Source organism: Ambystoma mexicanum, chromosome 6p, assembly GCF_040938575.1.
Source record: "Ambystoma mexicanum isolate Mex_15411 chromosome 6p, UKY_AmexF1_1, whole genome shotgun sequence".
Taxonomy (NCBI): Eukaryota; Metazoa; Chordata; class Amphibia; order Caudata; family Ambystomatidae; genus Ambystoma; species Ambystoma mexicanum.
Window position 1 is genome coordinate 490,489,084 of NC_090935.1, and position 12,722 is coordinate 490,501,805.

The window sequence follows — 12,722 nt, forward strand, 5'->3', positions numbered from 1 at the left end:
GTTCATTGCCCTCTTGTATCTTGGTCTTCACTTCTTCTCACACCTTGTCGCCAGGACACCCTCTAAAGGTTCAACAGGGCCCAGCACCTACCTTACCTCCTCCACCTCTGACTCTTGCTTTCTCTTCAGCTCGTCCCAGACTCATCATTTTCTGGATAAAGTTATCTTCTTGTTCTCACTGTTGTAGCTAAACTGACATCAGTGGCCCTTATTAGCTCCTCCTATCCTTCTGGATTTTCCATGGCTCTCTCGCTGATGTCAGCACCACTGCATGCCTCATACTCCTGCGCCACTAACCGAAAATGATGTTGAAGATTCTCCCATTTTCTAGCCCACGGTCCTATGATGTGATCCACATAACCCTAAAAAGGGAAAAAGGCTGTTGATTCTAGTTTTGCTTCTGTCTCTTGCAGGTCATTTCAGCCTATGATCTCTTCATTAAATTCCATATTTCCTTTTGAGAATAAACGGGTGCAGAGAAGTCAAAGGGTGAGGTTTTTGCCATCTCGCTTATTCTGGCTGAGAATGGAGTTGGCTGTTCTGGGTATATGACAGCTCGTTTCCAATACAGCATCTCTGATAGATGGCTTTGTTGACCCTCCAGTGTACAAGGCTTTAGTTGCTACTTAACTTTCTTCCCGCACCACTTTCTCCAACTCGCAGATGCCTGTTTTGCTGCACATGGGATAATATGCATCGATTTGCAGAGAGAAAGAGACAGAGGGATTGACAGTGCAATGTGAGCTAATGAAATAGGACCTGTATTCAAGAAGCCAGTGGTCTGAGTGCAGAGTTGCAGGTTGGTTTGCCTTCTAAGGCCTACTCCCTACTCCCCCATTCCCCTGTCTAACCAACTCCTCTGTATGATCTCCCACCACCCACACACACACACTTACCCCCCACAGACAGCCACCACACCATTAGCATATTAACACTAACCAAACTATGACAAAGCTCTTCTCTCTAGCCTAAGTACACTCTCCTACATCAACAGCTAACCAGACCCAAAGCGCTGTAGTCTATCAGATCCTGGGCTCTTCCCTATGATAACATGCTCCCAGGTTTCTCAGACAAACCCATAGAAAGCAGATTGGAACACAGGAACCAGGTCCTTCCTACCAACACCCATGAACACCTCAGGTTTTGCTTCTGCCTCTCCCACTGTCTTACTAATGACCCCTCTCTTTCTTACAGAGCCACGTGCAATGAGGCCACAATAGTGGCGGAAGGGCACTATACAAAACCACTTCTTGACCTTTGAATGATTTGCTACATTTAGTATGATCCATTCTTTCGACATGCTCTGATTCATCCAGATTTCTGCCAAAATCACAGATTGTAGCTCAGCTCTTGATAATCCCCATCACCTTTGTAACTTGACTATCAATGTTGATCTCCGGATGTATTTTGGGAGGCATTTTATCCATCACCTGTGACATCACTGGCCTGAGGGTTTTATACTAATAACAAGAATGTTTCTACTACTGTAGGACTCTTCTGAGTAATAAAACCCTCACAGAGATGGAAAAACTCAAATTATGATCTTAATCACTTTGCCTGCTGTGTGTTAGGTTGGATTTTCTACCTAATCTGTTGTTGCTGTAATTATGTTTGCCAACATTTCCAGTTCTGCCACAGCATCTGTACAAGTTTCCTTTAACTTTGTCCAGATGCTCAACCTTTCTTGCAAAGCTAACAGTCTATGAGCATCTGCAACTTAGGTTTCAATTCAATCAGAGAGTTGTTCTTCCATACAGGTAAGCCTCTGCTACAACGAATCCATCTGTTAACAGGTCTCCTGGTACTGTATACATATTTGGTAGATTGCAGCCTGTGGTTACACTTCCATTGTGTCCCTCTCCCTGCAAAAACAATGCCTGCCAGCTTTTTGTATTAGTACTTTCAATTCTCTTCCAGCTTCCCGTCAGTCTGCTATTGCCCTATCTACAATATGTTCTTTGTGCAGGTGGTCACCATCACCTCCAGCTGTTTGGACCTTTGCTTCTCCAATTTGAATCACTACTGAGCACACTCACATGTAATCTGGAGCACTGCTAATTATTCCAGCATCCACCCAGCTTGTTTCTGTTGTTTCATGGCCTACCAATGGACTTCATGAGCTGTGTCTGCCACTTCACCACCTTCTTCTGGTGACCAGTCAGCTGGAGATGTAGGCAAGGGGACTAGGCAGTGGTATCCAGTTGATAATTTGCCATTTTGGCCATTGCTTGTTCTGCATGCAGGCACTGTGTCTGTATTTTCTTTGTAGCCAGTATTGGGTATATTCGTCTACTGAATTACCTGGTTAGTTTGTGGTACCTCTCTTTGATTCTGCTGTCTAAGCTCTACTATCTTCTCATTTGACTCCTGGTTACAGGTACTCTTCTCAGACATCTAATGCTATATTTTTCCCTTCTTATGCATGATGTGCTGGAGGTAATTTATCAATACTGTATCCGTGAAAACAGAGGAGATTCTGTTCAACCTCAGGAGACTGCCAATGTTTTGTTCCCAGAACTCACTCCCTCTGCAGCTAAGATCATCTATTTTTTCAGCCACCTTGACGATCGCTACATGAGGCTCCATGTTCTGCTGTAAGACCACATTCACTCAGTAGTGTGTACACCGTGATAGATGAGTGCTAAGACATCATTGTTGTTTGTCAAGTTATAACTTCAGTGACGAAATCCTGCTGGATTAGAATACAGGTACAATGTACAGCACATTGATTTCGTCACTGAAGTTATAACTTGATAAACAGCAATGATGTTTTAGCACTCATCTATCACGGTGCACACATTACTGAGTGTATATAGTCTATATGAAGGCCAATATTGAGGCATATATGGGTATTCACAATGGTTAACAGGCTAAGATGAACTTGTTTTCCTTTTTAGATGAATGATGGTATTCGATTTATCATGTGTATACATCTTGTTTAGAAATATGACCAATTAATTAATGTGGCGTCTATACCTCTGACACTGATTGATATACTGTGATAATTTTGAAGAAAACAGAACCCTGATTAGTCTTTTTGTATGTACCTTTACAGAATCATTTTCTCCAGAAGAAGGGGTCTGTACCCCGAAATGCGTTGAGCCTCAAAAACCTTACAATCAAGATTTATCCCGCTTGTTGTAGGGGTCAAATTGCTTTGTGAAACTTTTTTAATTTTACTGAACTTGAATTAATTTGTGTGAAAATCACTATAGCATTTTGTGAACTTTATGAAAATTACAAGTAAAAACGTAATACTTGTTATAAAGTGTTTGACTGTCTATTCAGTTTGTATGGTGTGCAGGGGACGGGAGTGTCTCAAGAGTTAAACACTTTTTTTGTGCTTTGTGTGATTCAGACCCCATATCAGCGTCTATATTCCTCTTCTGCACCCGAAGTTGTTTTTTTTACTTCAGTCTATCCTAAAGGTTAGCTACTGAAATCATACACAGGTGTGCGCATATAGGCATCCGAGTAAGACCACATTCATCAGTAATAAAGTTACATGAGCAGGACAATATCACTGTGAAAACTGTTGCATCACTCTAGTCAATCATCTGAAAGAGGTGCGGGCCAGAGGCAGCGAAAGGAGGGCATGCTAAGGAGTTTGTCCAGCATATAAATGTGCCCTACCATCAAGAAATCCAAAATCCAGACTTTTCAGGAGAGCGTTTTTGATGAAGGAAACTGCCATGGGCTGGGGAAGAGGTTTTGCAGATAGTCAACTTAACCCAGAGTTGTTTGCAGGCCGTGGCATTTAGTGTTGTATTATTACACCAAGATATGGCCACAGTGAGAAGAAGAGGATTGTTCTGGGTCATGCTCTGTGCCTAGATCCTTGATGGCTAAGCAGGATGGATGGCAAAGGAAAGGGAGGTGGCGCTAATGGGCGGTGGTGCAGACTTGTGAGGAGCAGGGTGTACACTGGCACTCAGGAGAAAAGTCAGTGCATGGATTCAAGAGGATGATGTCTGATTTCAGAAGGCTGGTGACCGTGAAGGGACCCACATATTGGAAGCCAATCCCATACTCACAGAACAAAAAGGATGGTGTTTATATATGTTTGATGTCTACATGCGCAAGGGAGTAGGGAAAGAGTAATTAGGAGTATTGGTAGATAGGTGGTGCTATGCATGTGACACTTGCATATGACTCAACTCCTAAAGCAGGGATCTTCAAGAATCATGTGCTTAGCACAACAATGCTTCGTTATGGTGTGGTATGGTATGGTAAAGAGGCTTGATTAGCGCAAACTATCACCCCGAAAAGGCTCTTAACATGAAGGAGCTTCTCTGCTGAGGTGGTTCAGAACCCCGGGGATACCTTGTGCTCAAGTGTGTATTACTACAATACTTTGATGTTCATTGCTGGTAGGAATGCTGCACTGTATTGTTTTTTTTGTTTACAATCATTTATATATCGTCTTTATCCAAAGCACTGAACTGGATGATGAAACTTGGATGGATCACTGCTGCAAGTATTTACCAGTACTGTTTCTGTTTAGAGTCAGTACTGACTACCATCCATCAAGGTCCACTTCACTTTGCCATTACTAAGTGGAAGGCATCTTCCAGTGACACTGGAGGTCCATGTTTTGCCTCAGAGATGGGCATTGCAAGATAGTTTATGTGTAGAGGGTACCCTAAAGACTAAAAGCTCTGGGAAGTTGTGGGCACCAACTTCCCAGAGCTTTTAGTCTGTTGGGTGGTGCTGCTTGTCGAGGTTTCCGCCAGATCCTGTAAGTGTGTGTGGACAGGGCCCACGCCACACACAGTCCATGGCTGTGCACACCCCAATAGCAATTGCTGTATAATTTAGGGCCCCTCTATGTAATATGATCAACTGTCAGATATTGCCTTTTAGAAAGAAAATATGTTAATGATTGAGTAAGTGTTGTCATACAAGGACAGCACTATCAGGGATTTTTCTAAATGAGCAATTAGAGCTAATACTCACCCAACCCTTGATGTCTAAGAATGAGAAGAGCACATGTCTTTTGCAAACACATCAGTTTCTTTGCATTGCTACAAACTCTATACAGAGCAAATTTGGTTGGCTTTTGGGGCTTTGTTTAAGGACACATCTCTTCATCCACTGGCCTGGCTGGATACACCACTGCGCCCCTGCGACCACCCTTGATCGGCTCCCCTCAACTCTGGCGGAGGTGTCTCTAGGAAGACAATGAGCCAGGCATGCAGCTGACATTAGCCAGGAAAGTGCTTGTGTTACCGCGTTAATCTGTAAACATCACCGACTGTGTGTAATATGTGAAAGACAAGAACCAAGCTATTGGATGCAGAACCCAAACGAATATTTTCGAATGCCGCAGCTTATCTTTTTTTTTCTTTTAACTGTTCCTGCGTACAACAGTAAAGTCTGCAGAGCATGAAGTGTGAACACTTGTGTAGCAGTTTTGCAAATTCTGGTAAATCCTCTATAATCATACAGTGCTTGACATTCTATTTATACTCCTTTCCGGTGCACACTTCAGCTTGTATGAATCATCACAGCACTTCGTTCCTTGCGGTTCAACAACATCATTTTCTTTAAACATTCCTGTTTTTCTCTAAATTGCTGTCTCAAATCCGCTTTTGACTAAAATTCACAAAAGATATGTATCTTTAGGAGTTAGTCACCGATTTACATATTATAGGAGGTTGTGCTCCCCCACATTGCCATAGGAGATTGGGCTCCCCACTACTAGCATAAGAGGTTGGGCGAAACCTCGCTGGCATAGCAGATTAGGCTTCCACACACTAACATAAGACGTTGGGCTCCCCCATACTAGCATAGTAAATTGGACAATGCCACACTAGCATAGGCGACTGGGCTCCCCCACATTAGCATAAGAGGATGGGCTTCCCACCCTATATAGGTTTCCCTGCATACAAAGGTATATAAGGGTGGGCTCCCCCACACAAGCATAGGACGTTGTGCTCCCCCATACTAGCATAGTAAATTGGACAACCCCACACTAGCATAGGAGGTTGGACTCCCCCATAGGAGTATAAAAGGTTGAGCTCCCCACACTGACATAGAAGACTGGGCTCCCCCACACTAGAATAGGAGGATGGGCTCCCCATACTAGCAGCCAAGGTTGGGCTACACACACTATCATAAGAGGATGGGCTCCCCGCACTGGCATAGGAGGTTTGGTTTCACCACGCTGGCTCCCCCACACAAGCATAGGATCTTGGGCTACATTATACTAGCATTGTTAAACAACCCTACATTAGCACAGGGGCATGGGGTACCCCATACTAGTATAGGAGGTTTGGTTCCGCCACAATCACATAGGAGGTTGAAATCCCCCATGCTGGTGTAGGGAGTTCACCCCCACACAGTAGCATAGGATATTGGAATCCCCCACACTGGAATAGATGAAGGCGATCCCACAGACTGACATAGCAGGTTGGCTCATGCACACAAGCATAACATTAGGTTACCCACATTTGAATAGGTGCTTTGGCTGTCCCCCACCCCCCACACTAGCATACGAGGTTAGTCCCCTACACTAGCATAGGAGGTTGAGCTCCCCCACACTAGTATAGGAGATTGGACACCCCCACACTAGCATTAATTGGGTACCCCCACACTGGCATAGGAGGTTGGGCTCCCCGACACCAGCAAAGGAGGTTGGGCACCCCACAATAGCATAGGAGGTTGGGTTCCCCACACTACTATGTGATGGGGCATTAGCCCTTGCTTTCAAGACACTTTCGCTTCCTTATTTGTGTTTAGTCTCGTATGCAAGTCTGCTAATCGGGTGGAATTCCTTTTTCCTGTTACTTATGTAGGTACCCCTCTTTTGGGAACAAGATTACATCTAATAATCTTGGTCTGTCTTTGAAAGGGACATAGAAGTGAAATGCTCCTTAGACCACACGCAAACCTGTTGAGCCATATAGTCCCCAGCAATTCTTGTATCTACTGTCGCTTGGTACCAACCCCTTTCTATAGCTTTTTTTGTTTCCCACTAAAATAGACGAAAATCGTTATACCAGGTATGTTGCCAGAGATAAACTGGTTCTTCCACAGGCATCTTGGGTATTTATATTAGCTCCCATCTTCAGTAACAACTTTACTGTATCAAGCTGGCGTCCCGAAACAGCATGCATCAAAGGAGTACAACCTTCAAAAACAAAATCAAACAGACTTTTCAAAATTCCTTCTCAGAATATTTATCTTGTTATTATTTCTATCTGGCAAACACATAATATTGCTGTATACTATATCAGGAACCTGTGATTTTAAGGAATTAGGATGCTTCGGTCATATTGTAGTCAGAAGCTCTAGGGCGCGTTCAGTGATACAATATATTACAAGGTGTGATTGTACAGAACACGTATTGTGTAATACAACCTGGATAAGTAAGAACACTTTACAAAGATCAATGTGGTAAAAGAAAATAACAATAAACAACGAAGGGAACGAGGCAGACCAAATATGTAGAAACTGAAGGGTGCATGGCACATGCATCCTTCAGTTTTATATGTAAATTGAAATGTACATTTTTAGGTTTCTCTAGACAGAACTTCATATCCTTGCAGACCTTATGCATACTTACTTACCTGGGCTATGCTGTCAATTATTTGCACCAGAGGTTTATTTTGATTGGTCCAGAGCATATTTGCTTTGCTCTCTGGTTACTCCATTAAAATGTGTTTTTCTGTTTTGGTTGCACCATTAATTCCACTGTGTATACTTTCGCCAAACATTTACAGTCCAATTAGTTGATTATTAGATGAAGCACCTGTACTGGAGTCAGCGTTTTAGGGCTAGTTCGTGTGCTAAATATGGCTGCCACTGTACTCAACATGGTTTCAATTGAGCAACATTCAATGTAATTCCCACAGGCTCTTAATCAATCCCCTAATGCTGTCAGCCGTACTCTTCTATAAGCATATGCAGCGCCCAGGGATTCCTAGAACCACTGCCCCAGTTCAGTGCTTAATATCAATTGATGGCTCCAGTCTGACAAAAAGATCTCTCTCATTAGGACTCCACTTTGTAATACAGACTCTTTAGCATCCTCTGGTGCAGTTAACCCTTTCCCACCCTACACTTTGGAAAATTCCAGTGATTCTTCATCAAGCAGACTCCAGTACAATGTGTCACCTCAATTCCTGACTCCAGTCCTACCACAAGATGGCTGCCATGTATGTCACTGATTTTCCTGTGCGTCCATGTCAATTGCTCTCTGTCTGTTGCAGCTGGTACACAGTGCTATATCTAGTGTTCAGAGCACTAACAGAAAACCAGTAGAGCAGGTTGAGCTACCATACAAAGGCGGGACTTTGTGGACGGATTACATGATAGAAAGTACATGATAGAAAGGAGCACAGGAAAACCAAATGAAAGGGGCAGAATCAGAGTGAGATGAGATGAAAGAGCGGGGGATGGAGAGAAAGAGCTCAATTTAGAGTAGACAGTGCACTCTTGGGCTCTGATCAAAGGTTGCATTCCTGAGACCTTACCAAGAATGCACCAATGATATCCTGAGTAAGAAGAACCCCTCCACTGGATCTGTATGGTGAAGCCTCTTCACCTTCTCCTCGTGTCATGGTGGCAGCTTCATGGAGATCCTTCAATGTATTCACACCTTTCCATTCCACCTCACCTGCCATCATATATGTCCTCTTATGCTCACTTTCCCGTGGAGTTTGACTAGTCAGCCAATTCAATGGCCCAGCATCCCACGCTCCTAATGTGTGTGTGTGTCTGTGTGCATGGATGTGCTTATATTCGAAATATGGAAAAAATAGGAAAACATTATGTTGAAAATAAAAAAATACAGAAGATCTCTCAAATTTAAAATTGGCTAGAGTTAATAAAACAATGGTGATTAAAAATGCAAAAGCACGTTATTACTCTCAAATAATCTCTCAGGCTGACAATAAGCCAAATATCCTGATTGCCTATGTGAGAAAGTTAATAATCTCTTCATTAACAACATAAATGACATTTACAATCAATCTGGACCTCATAATTGAACTGATTGTTTCATTATTCACACTAAAATAGTTAATTGAAATTGGCATTATTTTACCTTATCAACTTTTGATGAATTTCTTAAATTACTCGTAATTCTGAAACCTACATTTCATGCCAATGATCCAAGACCTTTCTAAAAATGGTCTTCAAAATCACTCGTAGCATTATACCAGATTACAATTTATTCTATGATAGAGGGCATATTTCCTAGCTGTTCAAAAACTGAAATGATTACCCCTTCACTAAAAAAAAGAAAAAAAGACAAGCTAGACACAGTTGAAATGAATTACTTTGATCCAGTGTCTAGCTTCCCTGTTTTAGGTTGTTTTAAGGTCTTATTACTAATGTAAACTCATTGCACCTCTAGAAATCGGGTTTTTAGAGCCAACCACTTTATTGAAACAGTTACATTACAAGTGTTGTATAATAGCCTCCTTATTACTGATAGGTGAGAAGAACAAGTTACTTCTTACCTGGTAACGTTCTTTCGATGGGATGTTCCTCCGACGTATTCCTTATCTTGATAGATCATCTCCAGCTTGCTGGTCTCGGAAATTCTTTTTCAGTAGAGGGCGCTGCGCGTCGACGTCCCTCGAGCCGATGTCCCTCGACAGCCTCCGTATCGGCGCAGACGTCATCATGCGTATAATTAGATTCCCACAGCGTCCGTTGCTCAGTTCCGTTTTGACGTTTAACAGTTGCTTTACATGAATTGGTTATTGACCCTGAAGGAGCGTAAGCTGTAACCACAAGGGAAGTTTTACTGAGGGGATGGATGGGAGGGGCGATAAGGAATACCTCGAAGGAACATCCCATCGAAAGAACGTTACCAGGTAAGAAGTAACTTGTTATTCGAAGGGATTGTGTCCTCCGACGTATTCCTTATCTTGGTAGACTCCCATAGCAGTGGTGTGTAACTGGAGGTGGGAGTAAAATTGCCATGTTTCCCTTCAAGAATGAACAGAGTGCAACATAGCTTTGCCAAATCTAGTCTCTTGGCTAGAGGAGGAATCCAGGTTGTAAAATCTTGTGAAGGTATGTGCAGACGACCATGTGGCAGCCGCACATATGTCTCGAATCGGTACCCCTCTTTGGAGGGCCGAAGAGGCTGTGATACCCCTTGTTGAATGAGCCCTAAGATTTTGAGGAGGCTCTTTCCCTGCCAGTTTGTAACATTCCAGAATGGCCAAAATAATCCATCTGGAAATGGTCTTGTTTGTTATCAGTAATCCCAATGTGTGCCCTGAGTAACCTACGAACAGTTGGTCTGCTTGCCTAATCCTAGCAAGTCTGCTGATGTAAAAGCTCAAAGCCTGCCTTGGGTCCAGCCTATGTAGCCTTTCTTCCTCTTTCCCCGGATGGGGAGGGGGATAGAATGAAGGTAAGGTAATCTTCTGAGTGATGTGGAATTCAGAAACCACCTTTGGGAGGAAATTAGGCTTCACTTGTAGGACAACTTTGTCTTTATGAAAAATTGTATGAGGGGGTTTACAAGATAGAGCTTGTAATTCGCTCACCCTCCTAGCAGATGTCAATGCTACTAATAAGACAGTTTTAAGGGTGAGAAACCTTAGCGAACAAGAGTGAAGTGGTTCAAAAGGAGTACCCATGAGGAAATTTAAGATTAATTTAAGTCCCATAAGGGAACTTGGAATGTTCTTGAAGGATAGACATTGGTTAATCCCTTCAGGAATTGTATTACTAAGGGTAACTTGAAATACAATGGTTCCTCTGCAGTGCGCTTGAAGATCGATAGCGCTGCGAGATCGCCCTTGATAGTGCTAATCTGAAGGCCCGAAATTGCCCAATAGAGTAGAAAAGATAACACCGTTGGTGTACCACATGAAAAGGGGTCGATATTCTTTTCTCTACACCAGCTGCAAAATTTGTTCCAACGGCAGCGCTATAAAGTCTTTGTTGCTGGCCTTCTTGCCGAAAGCAACACCTCCATGACGTCATCTGGGAGATCCCAATCCTTTTATCTCAACCTTTCAGATACCAAGCGTGAAGGTTGAGGGTTCTGATGTCTGGATGGATCCTGACCTCCCTTCTGTGAGAGAAGATTCTCCTTGAGTGGAAGACGAATTGGAGGGCAGATGGACATGTCCAGAAGGTCCGGGTACCACGTCCTCCTGGCCCAGTCCGGGGCAATTAGGATCATGGTTTTCCGGAACCTTCTCAACCTCCTGATCATTTGAGGAATGTCAGGGACTGGAGGAAACGCGTACAGAAGTGGAAACTCCCAGTCCACTACGAACGCGTCCCCTAGAGCTCCTCTCGGGGGAAATTCCCTTGAACAAAACTGATCGCACTTCCTGTTGATGCTGGTGGCGAACAGATCCACTTGAGGGGTTCCCCAAAGGGTGAAGATCTGTTGAAGGACTTCCTGAGCTAGTACCCACTCATGGGAGACTGTACTCTGCCTGCTCAGAGCGTCCACCGTCAAGTTTTTCTCAACGGCTAAGTGAACTGCTGATAGAGAAATTCCTTCTTAGATTGCCCAAAACCAGAGCTGCATCGCCTCTCTGCACAGAGGCAGTGATCCTACGCCTCCTCTTTTGTTGAGGTAGTGCATGGCCACTGTGTTGTCCGTCATTATCAGGACATTTTTCCCCTGTACAGATAGCAGAAAAGCCTTCAGCGCTAGTCTGATTGCTCTCAGCTCTAACAGGTTGATATGTAGTCTGGACTCCGATGGAGACCAACGACCGCTGATGGTCAAGTCGTTGGCATGGGCTCCCCACCCCGTGAGTGAGGCATCTGTGACTAATGTCATCTCCGGCCATGGTTGCCAAAACAGTTCTCCTTTCAAAATGTTCTCCTGACAGGCCCACCACTGAACCTGAATGAGATCTGTCTTTCTCCCTGAGAATTGCGACCACTGAGTTCTTAGTGCCCACTGAAGAGATCTCATTCTCAGGCGAGCCTCTGGCACAAGGAAGATGCAGGATGCCATGAGGCCTAGCAACCTCAAAAAGTCAAAGGCTGGAAGACGTTGGGCATTTTGAAACTTGGTGACCATCTGCAGAATATCTTGAGCCCTCACCTCTGGTGGCGAGGCTTTTCCCAGGGAAGTGTGCAGGACTGCTCCAATGAACTGGAGTCTCTGTGATGGTATCATCTGTGACTTCTTTAAATTGAGGGAGAAGCCCAGTTTGTGAAGGAAGTGGCAGACATAATCTAGCTGGATCTGAGCTTGTTCCGGAGATACAGCTCTGATCAGCCAATCATCCAGGTAGGGGTAGACGTGAATCCCTTCCCTCCTTAGACTTGCAGCCACTACCGACATTAGCTTGGTGAAGACCCTCGGGGTGGAGGTCAGCCCAAATGGCAGAACCCGAAATTGATAATGAGAGCCGCCAATTGCGAACCTCAGGCATTTCCGGTGTTTGAGATGGATTGGCACATGGAAATAAGCATCCTGAAGGTCCAGAGATACCAGCCAGTCCTGGAGCTGGAGGGCCTGAAGGATCTGAGAGAGAGTTACCATCTTGAACTTGTCCTTTCTGAGGAACTTGTTCAATTCTCTTAAATCCAATATAGGTCTCAGTCCTCCGTCCTTCTTTGGTATTAGGAAGTAGGGGGAGTACCAGCCCTTGTTCCTCTCCGCTACAGGTACCGGTTCTATGGCACCTTTCTCCAGCAGGTCTACAATTTCCTGCAAGAGGAGCGGATCTGGAACTTTCCGAGAGCTGTTCCCCTGTGGATGACTCTGAGGAATGCGTAGA

General features: G+C 44.0%; 1 protein-coding gene across 2 annotated transcripts in view; it reads right to left on the minus strand.

Moving 5' to 3' along the window:
• The window catches only part of ANKRD55 (ankyrin repeat domain 55), a 1,206,736-nt gene that overhangs the window by 629,758 nt on the left and 564,256 nt on the right, over positions 1-12,722 (minus strand). For both annotated transcript variants that reach the window (XM_069627296.1, XM_069627295.1), the window contains exon 3: positions 7,002-7,132. In XM_069627296.1, coding sequence (XP_069483397.1) covers positions 7,002-7,132 — 131 coding nt within the window. The remainder of the gene's footprint in view (positions 1-7,001; positions 7,133-12,722) is intronic.